Genomic DNA, 20,824 nt, shown 5'->3' with positions numbered 1-20,824 from the left:
TTTACCCCGAGGTTGAGTGCGCCCTGCCTGGCCCGGGCCGGAAAGAAAGAAAGCGCAGAGTCAGCCCGGCTCCGGCAGGGGCGCGATGTGCACCTCAGCACTTTCTGTTGTAATCCCCTGGGACTGGGGCCAGATTCCCCGGCTTCGGGAAAGGCCTCGGCTCCCCAGGGAAAACCAGGGCAGACCGCAGCCTGTCTGCTGACTCAGGTCCCCCACCCCTGGGAGAGGGAGCCAGGCGGGGACCCGGCCTGAGTATAAAGGCCCGCGCGCCAGGCACGCGCGCAGCCTCTGCATTTGCCTCGCGTGCTGCGCTCACCCACCCGGTGAATACCCTATGCTGGGGTGGGGGAGGGCGAGAGGAGGGACAGCCCCTGGCAGCCCCGATCCAGCCCCGGGGTCCTTCACATGCTACCCGGGTTGGGCAAGCTCTGGTTAGACAGAGGGGCTCTCAAGAGCTGAGTGCATGGTCCCATCCTTCCTGTCCGCAGCAGCATGAGCAGCGCCCCCGCGCCGGGCCCGGCGCCCGCCTGTCTCACGCTCTGGGATGAGGAAGACTTCCAGGGCCGTCGCTGTCAACTGCTGAGCGACTGTGCAAACATCAGCGAGCGCGGAGGCCTACGCAGGGTGCGCTCGGTCAAAGTGGAGAACGGAGCGTGAGTGATCTCCGTCTGGGCTGGGTTGAGGGGATGCCAGGTTCCCCTCCCAAGCACGAATCCTGGGATCTCAGCCTCCACCCCTGTAAACTCTGGGGGAGAGACACCAACATGGGAAATCCCTCGGCCTCTCCGAAACTCCGGACCCCGACACAAGACAAATCGTGGGAGAGTTGTGTCCTCATGCCCTAAAGAGAAAAAGGCAAGAAGCAATCATTGGAACCAGCCCCAACGCCAGCGAAATTTCCATTGTAGTTATATCCTTCCCACTTCTTTTGTCTGAACAAAATTATATAGCTCTGCACTTTAACAAAATAAACCAAATCCCTTCGGGTGATCCCACCCCAGTCTCCTAGAGACCCCAGCCTGGGGCTTTTGGGAAAGTGAGACCGATCCGTGCTTCTCTATGCAGGTCCCGAAATCCTTGAGGTAGGAGTGCTTGGGCGGATGATCTTTGTAACCTAAAAAATTCCTTTCAACCTGGGGTGCCCTGAGTGGGAAGCCTGGGTCCCACAAACCCCAGATAGCTGCCAGTTTGGAGGTTTTCAAGAGAGGCTGAATTCCTGCAAGGGGTTGGAGAAAGAGATTGGGTTTCTTCTTTTCATCCGCAGCAAAAAAAGGGAAGGGGAGGAAGGAGTGAAGCTGGGCAGATGCCCCCTAGTTCCCCCTCTCCTTTTCCAGATGGGTAGGCTTCGAGTACCCTGACTTCCAGGGACAGCAGTTCATTCTGGAGAAGGGAGACTATCCTCGCTGGAGCGCCTGGAGTGGCAGCAGTGGCCACCACAGCAACCAGCTGCTGTCCTTCCGGCCAGTGCTCTGCGCGGTGAGCACAGCCCACTTCCCCTCATCTCCTGCTTCCTGGCTCCAGGCCCTGGCCCCACCGCGGCGGCCCGGAAGGGGCATTCGCGCTTGTGCGGGGTGTGGAAACACATTCCCAGATAGGTGGTAATGGAACCAGAGGGAACTAGACCCAGAAGGGTCTCTGAACATTGGAACTGGGGCACCAGATGCCTGTTAATCAGCACCACGGACAGCGTCGAGGCTTGCCAGTCCTGTGCGCCCTGGTTCTTCATATCCAGTCCATTACTGTGAGCGAGAACCTCTGTCATCACATAGCCCTGTGTGGTTGGGGCAGCTATTCTTAGTTCCATATGCAGTTGTGGAGATAAGGTTCAGAGGGACAATGTGAATTCTCAAGGTTACAAAGGGTTAACTTGGAGATGAGACTAGAAATCAGTCCAGGGATCAAGGATGAGAAGGTCAGTCTCAGTATGTGTCTCTGTGTTGGGGGGGGCATAATTAATCAAATACACTGGGGAGGAGGACCTCGATTTCCATCCGTGTTGACTTAGGTACTGGTACAGCTTGGAGCTGGGGGTGGAGGGCACAGGACATAGCCCAGTCCAGCTCTCTGTTTCAAGAGGCTGAGGAGCACTATAGGGGGAAGACCCTGGCACTAGGGAAGCCAAGAGGTAACAAACACTGAGGCCCTGGCCTGTCTGTTCTGCCTCTGCCATCTAGCACTGATTAGCTGGGCCTTGCCTTGAGAGAGGTTGCATCCAGGATGCTGGGCAGGGGGTTGGGTAATTAGTGAAGCCTTTAGGGAACTACTTTGATTAGTGGGCCAGACTTCTTTTAGGACCTCTGATTTTCCTAAAAACAACAACAACAACAAAAAAAAACAGGCTTATGTCACAAGATGTCCTTACCCCTGATCTGAAAAGGTCCCTGGGGACCTCCCCCATATACACAAGTCTCATCAGTCCAAAGCCACAGGAGGGGCCATGTGGGGCCTCTGAGCATCCCAGCTTGTCAGACTGCCAGGGAGCTGAAGGAGTGAATTCTGGGAGTGTTCATAGAGTCAGCTTGTGTTGGGCAGGGGATGGGGGAAATGGAGCTGAGGGTGTATTCATCAACACCTTTTCAGGGGGCTGATCTCTCTATCCCCCTTCTTGTGCTTCAGAACCACAGCGACAGCCGTGTGACACTATTTGAGGGGGACAACTTCCAGGGCTGCAAATTTGAACTCAGCGATGACTATCCCTCCCTGCCCTCCATGGGTTGGGCCAGCAAGGACGTGGGTTCCCTCAAAGTCAGCTCTGGAGCGTGAGTCCTGGAACTGAACAGGCAAAGTGGGAAGAACAAGGAGGCAGTGGGAATCAAGGAGGAGATGGGGAAAAGTAGTGGGGGCTCTAAGAGACATGGGGACCTGAGGCAAGAGGAAGTAAAGGGGTGGATGGAGGAAGGAGGGAGTGAAGAATGGGAGCCAGCAGAACAACGAGGGCGAGCAAGAGCAGGAGGCAATGGAGGTTGGGAATAGAAGACTGGATGGGACAAGTGATAGGAAGACCCAGAGCAGTGGGGGGCGGGGGCAGGAAAGAGATCCAGGGAGGGAAAGTTAAGCACTAGTTTTGCAGCTGAGAGGAGGGTGCTGGGAGATGGAAAGGGAACTAGTGGAGGGCATGGGTCCTGGCAGGAGCAGATCCTACTCACCAGGGTTTCCTCACTGGCTTAGGTGGGTGGCCTACCAGTACCCAGGCTACCGAGGCTACCAGTACGTACTAGAGCGGGACCAACATAGTGGGGAGTTCCGTAACTACAGCGAATTTGGCACACAGGCCCACACTGGGCAGCTGCAGTCCATTCGGAGAATCCAGCACTAGGTTCTACAGCCCCAGCCACCTCCTCAGAGGGCCGTCAATAAAGAATCCTGAACCTGCCTGCTCCTCTTGCCTCCTTCTTGGTGTCTTCCTTTGTGATCTCCATCATCACCCTCTGAGGGCTACAAACTGATCCTCCCCTCAGCCCCAGGATCCTGGACTATCAAGCATAATTGGGCTTAGGGTAGATGTGGGTAGGCATTGGGGGGCTGAGAAGATGCTGGTAAGAGTTGTGGGGATCCTGTCAAATACATTCTCATACCTCTTATTGATAAAGTCCTACCAGGGTGGGTCAGGGGACTGCAAACCCGGGGGCACACTTGTCATCCTCTGGATGGTGTGGATATACCCCCACAGCAGGGCTTTTAGCTAGATTTCAACCTCTACCCACACTCGGGACCAGGTACCACCACACAAGGCAGAATTTCCTTAAGACTATGTGGAAGTTCTGTTGGTTTCTCTTGAGCACCCACTCTTTATCTCTTCAGCCATTATCTTCACCCTGGTTCCCCACCTAGCCAGAGAACACTACCAGCCTCCTTCAATAGTCTCCTTTCCTGCATTCTCAAGACAGGAATTAGTGAGAGGGCTGGACCCAGCCCCAGGCCCTTTGAATAATTAACAGAGGACCCCTGAACTAGAGTGTCCCTCAGTCATTGAGCTCTGGGAGAAACTGGGCATGATGGCATATGCCTGTAATCCCAGTGATTCTGTAGGCTGAGGCAGAAGGATTACAAGTTCAAAGTCAGCCTCAGCAACTCAGTTTTAGGATAAGTGGCAGAAACTCACAGTCACTACAGGGTTGAGTATGGCAGCAGCCATCAGAGATGCTAGCTCCAGTGTGGTTTTCCTCCAGTGACTCCTTTGCAACAGTTAGTGGTATCCCTTCCTCCACAAAAGCAGAACTTTCTGAGGCTCTTTGAACTCCTCTCAGCTTCTCCTGCATGGATTCTCCTGTTGTCCAGCCCCTAGTGGGGAGGGGCACCCCAGAGCCCAAACAAGGCAGGGTGATATTGGAGAGCAGTCTGACTTGAATCTGGACTGTGCAAAGTCGGGAAATTGCTCCTTTGGAAAAAAACCTGGACAAAAGTCAAAATATTTGGAGCCAAATCACACAGCATCCATGAGCCTCTGTTCCCTTCTCATAAACTGAGGCTATTGGTCCCTGCCTCTTGTGTCTCAAGGGACTGGTGTATGAATGCAATGGGAAACCCCTGAAAAGGTTTGTGGAATTATGAAAGAGTATTGGGGTAGTCCATGTAGGGCCCTCCTACCCTTGCCCCTTATGAGTCTTTGGGTTGGGGCACTAAAGGACAAACTTATAGGTGGGGTATGGATTCTGCTTTACACCTGAGTGGCTTCTAGAGTTTGTGGCCCCTGTTGCATCTGAATCCTCTTAATACCCTCTATTTTTCATCTGTTTCACTAATGAAGGACCTGAGATTTGATGAAATCACTCATTTACTTGATGACAAAACCAGGCTTTGAACACAGGCTCATAATGTAAAATCCAGGCCAAGTGGAGGTTGATGTGAACTGTATGCTAACTCCTCAGGTGTCAGCAGAACCCTAAACTTCTATGGGCCTCGGACAAGTGTGAGGTTCCTGGATGGTCAAGACTCCTCCCCTCCCCTTGAGGAATGATAATAGTAATAATGGGTAGAAGTATAGAACCTCATCTATACACTTCACATAGATTATCTTATATAAAACTATTAATTCTATATGCAAGTATTATAATTCCCACTTTATAGATAAGAAGACAAAAGTACAGTGCAGGGGTTATGTGGCTGCTTCCAGAGTCACACAAACAGGACGGGAGGGTACCAGGGGTTGAACCTAGAACCCCATATAAATTGGCTTCAGAATCCAGCAGCCTGCTTCCCAGAGTGAGCCATGGGAAAAAAGGGAGATCTGGGTGCCTGTACTTAACTGAGCTGCCCTCCATCCAGGGGGTTCTGTAGTCATTGGGGAGAATCAACAACATGGCTTCAGGACCATGAGCAGGAACATGAACAAGGCACTGGTTTGTGTATACTGAAGAAGCTGGTGAAGGTAATATCGCTGCAGCCTTCACCAGCATGGATCTTTTAGGTTTTCCTGGACTGAGGATTCAGGCTTTGCTCCCCACATCCATTCGCGATTAGGGAGTGGGGGCTTAAGAAGACTTACCAGCACCATGTAGGAGCACTTATCACCACCACTTACCAGCCATGTAGGAGCAGGGTAGAACAGAACCCACCAAGTACTCTCCGCTGGCTTAAACCCTGACTGCACTGGCAGCAGGACAGGATAGAGGAGGTCAAGACCCAGGTGAAGAGGGAGAAACTACCCTTCTACACACAAATTTTTGCCAGTGTCCCACCTGTCAACACCCAAGATTTTGGTCAGGCTGGGAACAAAGCCTACACTGCTGATCTTTGCCTAGTTCAGAGCTGGTTTGTCTGGGTAGATCCCCTGAATGCCTCTTCCTTCTGCCTCTGCCTCCTGCTAAGAATATTAAGTGGGTGAACCTTGATGCCTCCCAGATCTCCCAGCTCTTTCCTTCTGTTCCTTGTTGTCTTTTGTCAATAGTGGTTGGGGAAAGCAGTAACAATAGGTCTTGTGGTCTTGGCCCTATCTTCAAGTCCTCTTCTCCTGTAGAGTTGAGAGTTTCATCCCCAGGAAACACCCCAATCCCTCCCTTTGCTCCACCAGATTCTGTTTTACATGTCCTGAATCCCCTATCCCCATCTTCCTAGGATTCCCTGAGGTCTGGGATCCTCCATATTCTCCCCAAGACTCTGCCCTCCCACAGTCCTCTCTGGCTCCTTTGTACCATTTACTAGCAAAAGTGAACACTCCAGCAGTTATAACAAATAAGCACAGGTACAGGGCACTGCAGAAACCCAGCCATCCTCAAACAGGTAGCCTAGGACCAGGGTCCATAAACTAATTCTGTCAGTGGCCACAGAAGTGTGCTTCTGACCCAGGGTCCCATCTTCATTCGGCTAGAATCCCTCTTTAGTCTCCTCCTTCAGAGCCAGGAAGTCCCAGAGGTACCCAGAAACCCTAGACTACCAGAGAACCACATTAGCTTCTTTGCACAAGCTAGGAGATGCCATGTACAGTGCACCTTCCTATCTTTTTGGGGGAGGCGGAGGCGGTACCAGAATTGAACTCAGGGGCACTGGATCACTGAACCACATCCCCAGCCCTATTTTTGTAGTTTATTTAGAGACAGGATCTCACTGAGTTGCTTAGTGCCTCACCATTGCTGAGGCTGGCTTTGAACTCAGGATCCTCCTGCCTCAGCCTCCTGAGCCGCTAAGATTACAGGCATGTGCCATCATGCCCAGCCAGTTCTATCTTGACACTTGTACTGCTACAGCCTGGTTCAGGGTTAATTAGCATGGGAGTGATAGTGGAAGTGGGGCTGGGGGACAAACTGGGATGACAGAGAATGGATAAGGATGGGAGAGAAGTAGTTGTAGGGGGAAGTGGAAGGGGCAGTCGGGAGTCAACCAAGAAAAGCCAGCATAGACTTTCAGTGTCTCTGGAGTAGACCCAGCCACAACCAATTTGCAGAAAGTGAATGGATAAGAAAAGGAGAGGTGAGAAAAAGGAAATGGAAGGGAGATGGGAGCAGGACAGAAACCAGGCAGAGACTAGACGGCAAGGGGAGACCTAGAAAGGGGGGGGGAGGGAAAGGAGAGGGTAATCCAGGAGAAGTTGCCAAGGGAGATGCCCCAGCGACCCGCCTGAAGCTTGGGACCACAGAAAGGCAGGAAACCGGTGAAAGCAAGGGGAGACAGGGAAGGGGATCGGGTCTCCAGGGAAGAGCAGAGAGTGGGAGACGAGGAGGAGGGAGAAGGCGCGGGGGTGGGCAGAGATAAAGGGAGCAACGGCTGCAAGGCCGGGAGCGCAGCGACAGGCGAGAGGGAGGGAAGCGGAAATTTAAAAGTGAAGATGCAGATAACGCAGCCTGGAGACGGGAACCCGGGTGGGGGTAGGGGGAGGAGAGGAAAGGAGAGTGAGCAATAAGAGGGGCGGGAGCGGGCTGGAAGAAAGGCTCTGGGGAGGGGGCTGTGGTCTGGGGGTCCCAAGAGGGACAGGTACCCTGTCCCTCCACTGTTTGCAGAATCGGGAGGCGGAAAAGAAACGCGCTGGCTGCCCCCTTCGGAGCTTGAGGCCAGGGCCCATCCCCCGCGCGTCTCCCGGGCTGCGGGACGCGGGGGGCTGCCGGGTGCGCTTGGCTGTGGCAGGGCGCGTTGGAGACTTTATTGCGATGGGAAGATAAGAGGGGCGGGGGCGGGGTCCGGGGGGCCGAGGCGGCCGCACTTTAATTAAAACGGAAATTGCGGCCCCTGCCCGCGCGGGGACCGGAGGGTTCCAAGCCGCACCATAGCTGGGATCATCGCTCCAGGACCCCCACCCCCACCCCTACCCCCGCCACACCCCGGGCTGCCCCCTCCCGCCAGGCCCTGCCGGACCCGGCGCAGTCTTTTCCTCTCTGTCACCCACTGTCGCCTCGGGCGGGGATCGGTGCCCCCGAAGCGCAAAGCCTGACGCGCCCCCCTTCCCCGCCCCCCCATCTCCCACCGCCCAGTCCCCGGCAGCGATGAGACAGAGCGGCGCCTCCCAGCCCCTGCTGATCAACATGTACCTGCCAGGTACCAGGGACCAGCCGAAGGCTGGAGGCACCAGGACCCTGGGCGGGAAGTCTAGGCTAGGGTTTGGGGAAGGGGATTGTGGGGTCCAAACGAAAAGGATGCGATCTGGACGCTCGGATTGCAGGGTGGGGGACCGATTGCAATTTAGGACATGCAAGGAACCTTAAAGGTAGATAGAGAACTCTGCGGTTTCGGTGTGGGTCTAGAGGATTCGAAGTGAGCCGATTGAGAGCCTAGGAGGATGAGACCGGGGTTCAGGGGCCCAGAAAAGCCTGGTGGGGGAGCAGAGGTCTTCCATGTGGTGGAGGACTCTGTGCTCTAGCCACGCGAGGACTCAGGGAGTCGCCCCTGTGCCCTCAAGGCTCCTCACCTTGGTCCTCCAAACGTTCGCACCCGCGAGGCCCTCAAGCGCCCTCCTCTTCTCTTCGAGGGGCTCCGCTCGCCCAAGCTCAGTTGGCGCAATCCCCGCTCGGCTTTATAAGGCTCCAGCCGGCCCCTTCGGAAAACGGATTTCCTTTTTCCTGGACGCGTTTCCTGACTTGGGCGCTACGGAGGGGCTCTGCGCCGCACGCGCCGGGGCCGGGCTCCCGGAGGAGGAGCTGGGTGGCCCGGGCCCCCAGAACACTAGAGACCCTGGAGACTTGGCCCCGGGCCCTTTCGGTCAAGTCCACAACTTCCGCCCGGGTCCGCCTGACTCTTTTCTTTTGCTATCGCAGATCCCGTCGGAGACGGTCTCTTCAAGGAAGGGAAGAGCCCGAGCTGGGGGCCTTTGAGCCCTGCGGTGCAAAAAGGTGAGCTGGCCAGTGCACTGGGCAGTTGGAGTGAATACTGGGCAGTGAATGGGGGCTCGGCATGGACCCCAAGGAAACGGCTGCTACTGCCACCGGACAGGGTGGGAGCGATGTGGATTTTGGGTTCTGTAAAGCTTGGAGTCCTGGATTGAATGTAAGGAAGCCTTTGGGGAGACATTCCTTTGGCCTTTGGCTTTTTCATTTTCTAAATCCTAGGACTGTTTGTAAGCCATGACAGGTGGAAAGTATCCTGGCCGCTCAGATCTTTTTCTGTTGCATATAGTTTTCCAGGTTTGGGGACCGGGCCTGAGGGCCTGAGGGCTGCTATCAGCAGCAGGAGGGCAAGCCTGGAGCACAGCCTGGCAAGGTGACCCAGAAAATTACTTCACCTCCAGGCTAGGCTGCTGGTATCCAAAACCCTGCTGGTGCTTCCTGCTTTACCGGCATCTCTGCAGGTCAAGTCTGGGGGTGCAATTGTGGTTGACTCCCATTTTTGCCTGTTGGCGCTGCCCCACCACTAAAATACCAAGTTGAGGCTGGTCCTCCAAGCAACTTCTCTCCCCCGCCCCACCCACCCATCAGCATTCTAGATCTCACCAAGTTACAGCACCTACAGAATGGAGGTTGGCAGCCTCTTTTTCTCCCAAGGAAGGGGACATTACTGCCCAACAGGGACTGGTTTCCAAATCCCTGGTGTTGCTCAGCAATTGGTGCCAGGTGCACATTTTAACCCAAACCTTCCATTGCTTCCGATCCCCAAACTCAATGCCACACCCAGAGCCAGGTATCTCCTTGCTGGATTGACATGGAGGGACTGGGGTTGAAGTTGCAGGTGAAGGAAGCCCCGGGGATCAAAGCAAGTGGTTGAAAAGGAGGAGAGGTTCACCAGGCTGGATTTGAGGCAATAATCAAACAAATTTGAGGAAAATCCGTTTTATTCTAAAAGGGAGCAGGATTTTTTTAAAAATTTATTTTGAATTGTAGTTGGACACAATATCTTTATTTCACTTATTTATTTTTATGTGGTGCTGAGGATCGAACCCAGGGTCTCCCACATGCAAGGGGAGTGCTCTACCGCTGAGCCACAACCCCAGCCCACCCTTTTTAAAAATTTATTTATTTTGAATTGTAGTTGGACACAATATCTTTATTGGGAGCAGGATTTATAACAAGATTTTTCAAGTTTGAGGCCCCAAGACAGAGAAGGAAATCCTGGAGAATTTCAGGGAAAACCTTCTGGCCACTTCCTGGACCCGGAAATCTGGAGACAAATTGTCCAAGAATGGGAGGACTCTGGGGCCTAGTACAACAGCTTTTCTGTCCTATCTCCCCTCCCCAGAGCTATCCCTTAGGCCCTAGGGGATTATGGCACCTTCCCACACAGGGAGTCCCGCCTGATCCGAAAAAGGAGACCAAAGGGTGAGCACTGCCAGCACAGAGCTTTGCTTACCTAAAGGGGGCTGGGATAGGGAGCCTTAGAGTCCGCCCCTCCTCTCAAGTATACAAGATTTATGTCCCCATTACTGCCTGACATGGTGTCTCAAGGAAGCCCACCACAACACCTCAGGCCGGGTCTGATCGTATGCCTTTGGGTGGTGGGCACTGGTGTGTGGTTGGGCCTTGAACAGTAATGGCTGGGGTCATCCTGTTGGCCCTTCCCTCTGAATCTCTGGACGTGGCACAACAGAGATGCTGCAGTCCCCCCCCCCCCCCGCAGGGCTGCCCGGTGTGGTTGTGTAGGCTCTGCCCTGACCAGCTGAGGAGGAAATGATACCTGGCCCTTGCTCGCCTTATAAGGCTAAGGGCCTTGGTTCACCCTGGCCTCCCAAAGGAGGAGAAGGGTCTTCCTCTCTCTTTCCTCTCCCAAACCATCCGCCCAGGAGGCTATGAGTAAAAGCCGTGTTTCCATCGTGGCAAAAGCGCTACAGCAGCTGGAGACCATCGGCCCTTCCCTGACCAGTCGCTCTGGCAGCCCGCGACGGCACCGCTGGACACGACCCTTTCTCCCCGACTCTGGGTCCCCCCGAGTTGGACTGGTTTCCCCCCATCTTTCCCCCAATTCCAGCCTTCCCCTCTACCCCGGGCTGACCGTCCCCTTCTCCACAGGCAGCGGGCAGATCCAGCTGTGGCAGTTTCTGCTGGAGCTGCTGGCCGACCGCGCCAACGCCGGCTGCATCGCGTGGGAGGGCGGCCACGGCGAGTTCAAGCTCACAGACCCCGACGAGGTGGCGCGGCGCTGGGGCGAGCGGAAGAGCAAGCCCAACATGAACTACGACAAGCTGAGCCGCGCCCTGCGCTACTACTACGACAAGAACATCATGAGCAAGGTGCACGGCAAGCGCTACGCTTACCGCTTCGACTTCCAGGGCCTGGCGCAGGCCTGCCAGCCGCCACCGGCTCACGCTCACGCCGCCGCCGCCGCCGCCGCGGCCGCCGCCGCCGCCCAGGACGGCGCGCTCTACAAGCTGCCCGCAGGCCTCGCCCCGCTGCCCTTCCCCGGCCTCTCCAAACTCAACCTCATGGCCGCCTCGGCCGGCGTCGCGCCCGCCGGATTCTCCTACTGGCCCGGCCCGAACCCGGCTGCCACCGCCGCAGCCACCGCCGCGCTCTACCCCAGTCCCGGCTTACAACCTCCACCGGGGCCCTTCGGCGCGGTGGCCGCAGCCTCGCATTTGGGAGGCCATTACCACTAGACGGGGCGGCGGGGTGCTGCGCAGCCTCTCCCACTCGCCCAGAGCCTTGCCCAGACCTGTCCACAGCCCAAAGAGGGAGCCCGGAGCTTTCCCCGACGCTCCTCGAACCAGATTTGACTCCACCTGCAGCACCAGCTCCGGGCTGGGGGAAGGATTCCGAAGCCTCCTCGTCCTCCTTAAATGATAGATTTGCCCCTCCTCACCCCTTGTCCCCGACTGTGACCCTCCTTTTAATTTTTCTCTTCTAGGTCTCTAGATCCTAAAAAGCCTGAGCCCCTTGTCTTTTTCTCTCCTCTACCAGCACCTCTGGTTCCTAGAAGCCCCCTTCATCACCACCCCCCTTTTAAGTTCCAAATCTTCTGTTTTTCTCTTCCCCACGGAGCTGCCTCATCCCAGCACCTGGAGGCCTTTTACATTCCTTCTTCCCCGACCCGGGCAAAAAGGTTGGTAAAGTCCACTATCCCCAAGACTTGTGGTTCCCGTTCCTTCTGAGCCCACATCTGGCTGAAGGGGGCCCAGTGTGTTTCTATTTCCTTCCAGCCCCCATTAAAGCTCCCAAGCTCCCTGCTGCCTCCTTTCTCTGTTCTTTGCTCCACCAGGACCCTTCAATCAGGGGGAAAGAAGGGAGAGGCTCAGCCCAGGCCAGAGCAGAAAGGCCTCCAATGAAGAGCTCAGCAGCCTGGGTGCTGCTGACTGGGAGCGAGGAGCTGCTGGGTGGTGGGCCCTTTCTGCACCCTCCACCTCTCACCCTGCTTTTCACTCACCCCATCCCACCCCAACTTCCACACATTCCACATTCCCCCCTCTCACCTAGCCTCCATCCTACCTTGTCTTATCTCCATCCTATCTCAACCTTCCACCAGCCCCTCCATCCCATCCCCTTCCCACATTCATAACTTTCCCTGCCTCCCTCTCCCACCATCCCATCTTATCCATCTCTCCCCCAACCTTCTTTCATTCCCCCTTACAGACCACTCGCTGCCCCCAATAGCTGTGGCTATCTTTTCTCTGGATCCGCCTCCTCGGTTTTTTGTTTTGTTTTGTTTTGTTTTGTTTAGAAGAGCTCTCACTATCACCAGCTCCTGCGCTAGCTGCCAGAGCTTGCTGGGGACCTCTCCTTCTCGCGGGTGGTGCGCGCCCTCTGCTGGTCAGAGGAGGGTAGGGTGGGCCAGCACGACACCTAAACTTGTGAAAGCTTTGGGCGCCACGTGGTGGAACCTCTGGTGCTTGTCCAGGCTGAGAACAAGAGGACCAGGTTGGCCCCAGACTTCCTTCAGACTTCAGAGAAGAGGGTGAAAAGAGGAATCCTGACCCTCATCACAGATCCTACCTTGGGAAGTCCGGGAAGCGGGTCGAGTGGATCGTTCTGGCTAGGAGGCTCTTCTGAATACTGTGCCCAATGGCCTGCCGTCCTTATGCTCTTTTCTCAGCTTTTCCAAAACTTATTGGCTGGGAAGTGGCCTTAAATGCCTTCCCTTGGAGGAAAGCAACCCTGAGGAAGGCTCCTGAAGTGATGCCAGGCTTTAAAGCTGCACCCTAAGGAGATCACCTGGTTCCCCCTTCAGGGTCCTGGTATTTCTTTCCCAGGGTCATGTCTCTTCTGGGAAGGAAGGCTCCTGGTAGGTGGGAGAATGCCTTGTGGAGCCTCCACAAGGCAGTTGAGATTTCCATGTGGAAAAGGAAATGCAGATGAAAGGTTGGACAATTAGAATTGTGGGTTGGGCCTGATGCCCCTTCCCAGAGAGACAATCAATCACCCATGTCCACCTAGGGAGAGAGCCTTTATCCATGTTCATTTTATTTTTCACTTCATCTTCATGGTTTTCCACATAACACATAGTTAATATAGAAATTTTGAAAAATATTTATGTAAGATCTGTTAAATATTGGTTGGTTGAAGAATGTAATGAATCATGGGGGAAATTGCCTACAGTCTCCTTACAGAGGCCGCTATTGATAACTGCCATATCTCCTTCCTCTTCTCTATGCCTTTTTAAATGCAATGACATTCTGCTTTCCTCATCTCACATTCTGGTTTAAGCAGGATCCCTGCTATTATGTCCTATAGGCCCCAGGGGGTAGGGTATAGGACAGAAAACCAGAAAACCTACGTTCCAGTTGCAGCTTGGCGACTACCTTGTTATGTGACCTTCAGAAGATCATATCTCTTTTCTGTGGCTCCATTCTCATCTCATTAAAATAATGAAGCTGAACCAGAGATTTGCAAGCTCTACTCTATAAAATATCAGAAGCCACCTCTGTTCCAAACAAAAATAAAACAAACAAAACTGTTTTTCAAGGGTTGGAAATTATCTGTTCAAGGTGATCAATTAGGTCAAATTTGGCTTCAACATCCTAAAGATGGCTATCCTTCTCCCCAGGCTGCCTTAGCTCTGGAAGCTCCCCTGCTCCTCTGATGGTGTCTGAGCCCTAAGTCTGTGGTCTTGACCCAAGCCTTAAAGAAGGCTTACCACATGCAGCTTCTTACAATCCAGGCCTGTCATCACTGAGAACCCCTTGGTCCTTGGCCCTTCAAAGTATTGATTCCACCATTGCTTCCTGTCTCCATTCAAGGTCCAGCCCCTTTTGCATACCCTGAAGTTCTCAGTCTTTTGTCTATCACCTCATTCAGGTCACTGTTGAAAATATGGCTCACTTCCCTGCCCCCAACCATAGATCTGCACTACATATTTTTCAGAATGTTTTTAAATCCATTGTTTTATTGTTCCCCTCCAAGTTTAGGGAGGAAGACTGAGCAGTACAACTCTATCCACTTGGAGGTTAATTAAACCAAGGCCCATGATGTTAAATAACTTGGCCATAGTCTCAAGGCTTGTTCTAGGACATGTGCCATCTGCTTCCCCTGCCAGACATTTCCCCACTTCTCCATAGTCCTGAGTAACCCTTGATCACTTTGGTTTTAGGATTACTTCCATGCAGGATCAGGCAGAACCATGCTCCTCCAGTAACAAGTGCTCCATCCCCTACCTGCCATATCTTGCACATAAGATAGTAAGGCCTGCTAACAGGCAAAGTGAGAAAGAGGGCATCTGTGTTCATGCTCTCTGAGAACTGCAAGGTCATGGAGAAACCATGCCACCTAGGCTAGCAGAGTACTTTCTAATATATTAGCTAATAGGCACACATCCACTTGGGCAGCTGTGATATCTTTTTATCAGAGCCTTTGTGCTCCTGGCCATCTTCCCATCGATATGACTTTAAAATGCATCAAAACCCATGTTAGCTTGCTCCTTAAAGTATTTATAATTCATGTCAAGAGGGCCTGCTGACAATCAGAGCATACCTTCCCATTCATTGAACCTGACTTTGTGCCAGGTTCTGCCCTATGCTGATGCTCTACAGGTGGTGTCTCCTTTGATCTGGCTACAACCTTACCAGGTGGGGGTATTACCTTAATTTTCAGATGAAGAAACAGGCTTGAAGTTCAGTGGCTGACCCAGCAGTGGACCCCAGAGCTCAGGTGCTTCCCACTCCACCAGATCCTCTCTTGTTGGAGAGCTTTTCATGTAACCATGAACTGCTACTTCCCCATTGCAGGCATGCACTGTCTAATTGTCCAGTCATAACAGAAGACAACTAGCTAAGAAGGACTGATTGACAGCTTGTCTCACAAGTGTCTCCATGTGTTTGTTCCTTGTCAGGAGTTATCCCATTGCCTTCTGCCAGCCTTAGTTTCCTACCTGCATTCTACAAGCTTGGAGTAGACCACTGTGCTCAGGAGTGCAGGTGAGGGTCTGACTATATCTTGACTTGGGTGGCATGTCCAACCTCAGCAGTGTGTCTCAAAACCAGAGGAAAGTGGCTCAACATCCCATCAACTGCAACTCTTTCTATTTCTGGGAATTCTTTCTGGCTGGACCCTGTTTGCTATTTCCTTCTTTTTTAGCATACTATTCTTATGATCAAAAGGCAGCTGGGGTTGTGGATCAGCAGTAGAGCATTTGCCTAGCACGTGTGAGGTACTGAGTTTCATCCTCAGCACCACTTAAAAATAAATAAATAAAATAAAGGTATTGTGTCCAACTACAACTAAAATTATATATATATAATTATTCATACACACACACACACACATATATATACATATATATGAAGGCAGCATAGCAAGGCAGTTAAGAGCAAGGGCTACATTTCCCAGGTTTTGGAGTGCTGGCTCTATCACAAGCTATGTGACCTTTACTTCTCTGTGCCTCAATGACCTCATTTGTAAAATGGATATGATAATAATAGAACCTACCTCATAGGGTTGCTATAAAGATTGATTATGTAAGTACCTTGGTACATCTATCAGTGTTTTCTATTCTTAGACAAATAAATAGAAATGAAGCAAAGCAAGCTCCTGCTTCCTCCCCTTCTAGTCCCAATCTGCATGCTCAGGGGAGGACCTTCAGTGGCCATACTCACTTTTCCTTGTCAGTCCAGACTGTCCTGGGCCCACAGGGTGAGTTTCACCAAGAACCAGCCTCTTGACTGGGTATGGAATCACAACCATCAGCACATGGACTGGCCTCCTGGACTCAGACTCTTCTGTTTCTTTGGGGAGTAAGAGCAGAACGTACTGCTGGGCGCAGTGGTGCACTCCTATAATCCCAGCAACTTGGGAGGCAGAGGGAGGAGGACCACAAGTTCAAAACAAGGCTCAGCAACTTAGCAAGACCCTATCTCAAATTTTCAAAAAACGGCTTGGGGTGTGTGGCTTAGTGGTTAAGCACCCCTGGGTTCAATCCCCACCCACCACCACCAAAAAAAAAAAAAAAAAAAAAGAGGGAAGGGGGAATATTCTGAATCTAGAATTATAAGTTCTCAACTAGATACTGGCTCTGTGACCTTGAGAATATGTCTACACTATTTCAAGACTTAGTTTTCTCTAAGTCTATCGTCATTTTATCTAAAATTTCTAATTATTTAATTATTAATCATTATCTAATAACTTTCCATGGTTATTGTATGGACTATTAACTGAGGAAAGAGGTTTTCCTGTAACAGCAACTAACATCACCATGATTAATACCCAAATTGCACTCAATCTTTCAGCAATCTTCTGAAGTAGACATTGCTATATTGCTATTTCCCCCATTTTACATAGGAAAAAACTGCAGCTCAGAGGAGATAAGGTTTTTCTAAAGTTATACAGTGAGAAAAGGCAGTGCAGGATCTGAGCCCAGCCCGATTCCAGAGGCAGTGAGTTCTCTTAACCACCATGGATATGAAAGAACTTTATATGCTAAAGCTGCCTAGGAGTAACAATAAGAAGGATAAATACTCACTGAACATTTATATGCCAAGAATTATTCAAAGAGCTTTACGTTCACTTAGCCTTTACAATCCTCTGGAATTGGTCCTAGTATTGTTCCCATTCTGTAGATGAGGAAAATTGATGCACAAATGTTAAATAACTTGTTTAGGATCACAGAACTGCCTAGTGGCAGAGATGCAGTTCAAACCCCGGTGGCCCAGCTTTTAGTCCCTCCCCCACCCCTTTTCCCCTGATCACCATCATATTCATGGAAGAATATGTGGATTCTGAGAGGCACAGGAAGTTGCAAATCAAAATGCCCAAACCCAGCTCAACCCCAGCACAGACTCCCAATTCCAGCACTCACAATGAGTTCCAGACAAATAACAAAGTGAGAAATGCATTTTAATGGTTCCTGTGGTCCATTGTGACCCTGCTTATCTTTAACAACTCGGTGGAGTAAGGATCTCAGATGGATGTGGCTTCAAATCCCATCTCAGCTTATTCTCTGTGGGGCTGAGAAGGCTAGTTACTCTCTCTGAGCTTCAGTGATCTCATTATAAAATAGAAATGCTGATTAGACCCTTCTCCTCGGTTTATTTTGAGGACAGAGAATGTACCTAAAGATTCTAGCACAGAGGGCTGCTCCATGACTGTCATTGCCCCTCACATGGATGAGCCTAGAAGCAGGGACCTTCCCTGCAGGCTCATACAATTTCTCTGTCAGTCTAATTCTCCAATTCTGCATCCTAATTCTTCCTTCATGAGTCAAAGAACATCCTGCCTTGAATTTCCTTCCTTCTTAGAGACTGAAAGAAGAAGAAGTAGCTAAAAGAGGCTGGAAGTCCAAGCCTGGAGCATTGGGTTCTTCTTTCTGGAAGAGGAGGCCAAGTTGCTTAGCAACACAGCAAGAGTTGTCAGGGAGGTTCCTAGGCAATGCTGTCCTTTTTTTATCCTGCAGCAAAGAGAGAGATCTGGGGCCTGCTGGGTAGCGAGATGAATTGGAAAAGAGGGGAAGGGTCCCAGGCTCTGATGGTAGACTCTAGGATTCATCCTCCTTCTCTGTGATCATTCTTCAGTGCCCCTACCCTTTCCCCTTGGTTTTCTACTTTGACACATGATTCTTGGGTCCGTCCTGTGCAAACATCTGTGCGATGGTCACATCTGTGATCATGCACCTAAGGATCAGACCCAGAACTACTTGTATTTATGCTCTACAGTTTACAAAGCTGATCCATAACACGATTTCACCTAATAGCTATGACAGCCTCTTTAATAGTGGGAGTGTTATAATAGTGGCACTTCATATCTATGGGCCCCACAACCATGGAATCAACCAACCATGGATCAAAAATATTTTGGAAAAAAAAGAAAGCTAGATGCAGTGGTACATGCCTATAATCCCGACTATCTGGGAGGCTGAGCAGGAAGGTTGCAGGTTTGAGGCCATCCATGTACCTCAGTGACAGAGCACTTGCCTAGCACGGGTTCAATTTCACTACTAAAAAAAAAAAAAAAAAAAAAAATCTTGAAAAAAAAAGGTCTATATCGAACATATACAGACTTTTTTCTTGTTGTCATTCCCTAATTAATGTAGTACAGCATCTATTTACATAGTATTTACATTGTGTTGGGTATTAGAAGTAATCTAGAGATGATTTAAAATATATGGGAGGCTGGGTGTGGTGATGTACGCCTGTAATCTCAGCAACTTGGGAGGCTGAGGCAGGACAATCGAAAGTTTGAGGCTAGTGTCAGCAACTGAGACTCTCAGCAACTAGGTGAGAGCCACAGAAACTAAGTGAGACCCTGCCTCAAAAATAAAATGAAAAGCTGGGCACAGTGGTGCATGTCAGTAATCCCTACAGCTTTGGAGACTGAGGCAGGAGGATTGCAAGTTCAAAGCCAGCCTGAGCAATTTAGTGAGGCTCTAAGCAACTTAGCAAGACCCTGTCTCAAAATAAAAAATAAAAAGGGCTGGAGATGTTGCACAGTGGTTAAGCACCCCTGGGGTCAATCTACAGTACCAAAAAATAAAATTAAATACAAAGGACTAGAGATGTAGCTTGGTAGTAGAACACCTGGCTTCAATCCCTAGCCCCACAAAAAAAATAATAAAAATAAAAATGAAGTATATGGGAGGATGTATGTAGTCTATGTGTGAATGCTACACCATTTCATATAAAGGATTTGAGTATCTGCAGATTTTGTTATCCCAAGCAGGGTCCTAGAACCAACCCCCACTTGGATACTAAAGGATACCTTTATTCCTAGATGACAGATGAGGGAAAAAAGTCCCAAGGTCCTGCAGTGAAGGAATAGATTTGCCCCAAGCTCAGGTCATTCCCACTACTCTCTGCTGTATGGATGTTAGTCCAGGCAATAGCACACACATGTGTGGACACCATTCTTAGGGCCTAGATGCCCCAAGATGTACTTTTCCTGACCCTGGTCACAAAGTAGTTGTGGAGGCAGGACTCCGCTGTTCTTCTTTGCTAGTCCCAACCGGCCTGGGGGGATCCCTGGAGTGGAGAGTCCCAGGAGAGGCCTGGCAGCTTGCTGACTCAATGGTCTAGACTCAGAAATATTGCTGTGTTGGACCAGACTGTCACAAGTACCTACATACCAGCAGCTGAAGGCATTCCAGAGAGAGGCACGTGGGTCCCACTGGGACCCAGGCCTGGCAGCAGGGAGTAAACACATGTCACCCAGGTCACTGGAGAGCTCAGGGGAGGCCCCGGCCTCCAGGGCTCCCCACTGCCTCAGGGGCAAGCTGAGTTGAACAGAGATCCCAGGGCCCCATTCAGGAATCCATCTCTGTACCTTAGTCCTCCATCAGTATTTATGTGTTTATTGTGGTTCTGGGGATCAAACCCAGGGCCTCACACATGGGAGGCAAGTGCTCTACCACTGAGCTATACCTTCAGCCTCCACATCGATATTTATTAACAATGCTGACTATCATAGCAACATTTGTCAACATCAACCGTCATGTTGTTATTCCTATCATAGACATTTGATTGACACAACAAACCTGAAATTCAGAGAGGTTGAATAACTAACTATTAGATCAAGAGAGAATAACGGCAGAAGAGAGACTCAAATTTTTGATTGATCATCTTGTTCTGTGTATCATATCACACTGTCTAAATGTTGTGGGGGAAAAAGGAGTCCCAGGGGTCATTTGGTCACCCCCTCCTACATCCTAAATTGCACATGCCCAAGACCACATAGTTTGATGTGGTTTAGTTGGTGTTTTACTCAGCATAGGTGGTTTGAATAATTAATTTTTATTTAAGTTTTCTCTTCCATAAAATGATTTGAGATGATTTACTATATGGCAATGCACACAGAATATTCAATTTAAAAAACAAATATAAAAGCAGTTGGTAAAATATAAGAAGCATTCCCATAAAAGTGAGGGACAAGCAAGGATGTCTTTTTGATTCCTCTTAATCTTTTTATCTCTGCTACTACTGAGCACAGTACAGGACATGGTGGTTAATACAATAAGACAAGAAAAATTACATACTATGTGTAAATATCAGAGAGGAAGATATTAAAATGTCCTTGTGTACAGAAAATAAGCTATCTGCTTAGAAAATTTAAGAGATTCAACTGGAAAATAATTAGAACTAATAGAATTCCAGCAAGGACTTCAACAAGGTTAAATCTATGGTTCTCTTGTTACCCTGTACAAAGAAGAAAAAAAGAATTGGGAATAAGATATTGATAACAGGGCTGGGGATGTGGCTCAAGCGGTAACCCGCTCGCCTGGCATTCGCGGGGCGCTGGGTTCGATCCTCAGCACCACATAAAAATAAAAATAAATAAATAAAGATGTTGTGTCCACCGAAAACTAAAAAATAAATATTAAAAAATTCTCTCTCTCTCTCTCTCTCTCTCTCTCTCTCTCAAAAAAAAGAGATATTTATAACAGCAATAAAAATTTGCTCCCAGATCAACCTAATGAAAAACATCTATATGAAGAAAACCTTTACTAAGGAACATAAAAGAAGACCTGAAAAAATGGAGAGACTGAGCATGTTCCTAGGTGAAATGACTTAATATTGCAAAATTGTTAAAACTCTCCAAATTGATCTATAAAAGTGAAGCAG

The 20,824-nt window shown here is 50.5% G+C and overlaps 2 protein-coding genes across 2 annotated transcripts; both read left to right on the top strand.

The window, feature by feature from the left end:
• Positions 1 to 480: 480 nt before the first annotated feature.
• On the top strand, positions 481 to 3,373 carry Cryba2 (crystallin beta A2). The gene is made up of 4 exons (XM_005330485.5): positions 481 to 653; positions 1,335 to 1,476; positions 2,617 to 2,759; positions 3,169 to 3,373. The coding sequence occupies exons 1-4, from the start codon at positions 493 to 495 to the stop codon at positions 3,314 to 3,316; spliced, it is 594 nt and encodes a 197-aa protein (XP_005330542.1). The 5' UTR covers positions 481 to 492; the 3' UTR covers positions 3,317 to 3,373.
• A 4,018-nt stretch (positions 3,374 to 7,391) lies between these two features.
• Fev (FEV transcription factor, ETS family member) lies at positions 7,392 to 12,013 on the top strand. Its single transcript, XM_078018027.1, has 3 exons — positions 7,392 to 7,965; positions 8,682 to 8,756; positions 10,863 to 12,013. Exons 1-3 carry the CDS (start codon positions 7,914 to 7,916, stop codon positions 11,447 to 11,449), a joined length of 714 nt encoding a protein of 237 aa, XP_077874153.1. The 5' UTR covers positions 7,392 to 7,913; the 3' UTR covers positions 11,450 to 12,013.
• The last annotated feature ends 8,811 nt before the right edge of the window (positions 12,014 to 20,824 follow it).

This window comes from Ictidomys tridecemlineatus, chromosome 7, assembly GCF_052094955.1.
Source record: "Ictidomys tridecemlineatus isolate mIctTri1 chromosome 7, mIctTri1.hap1, whole genome shotgun sequence".
Lineage (NCBI taxonomy): Eukaryota > Metazoa > Chordata > Mammalia > Rodentia > Sciuridae > Ictidomys > Ictidomys tridecemlineatus.
Note: the sequence above shows the minus strand (reverse complement) of the source record. Positions and strands in the feature narration are given on the sequence as shown.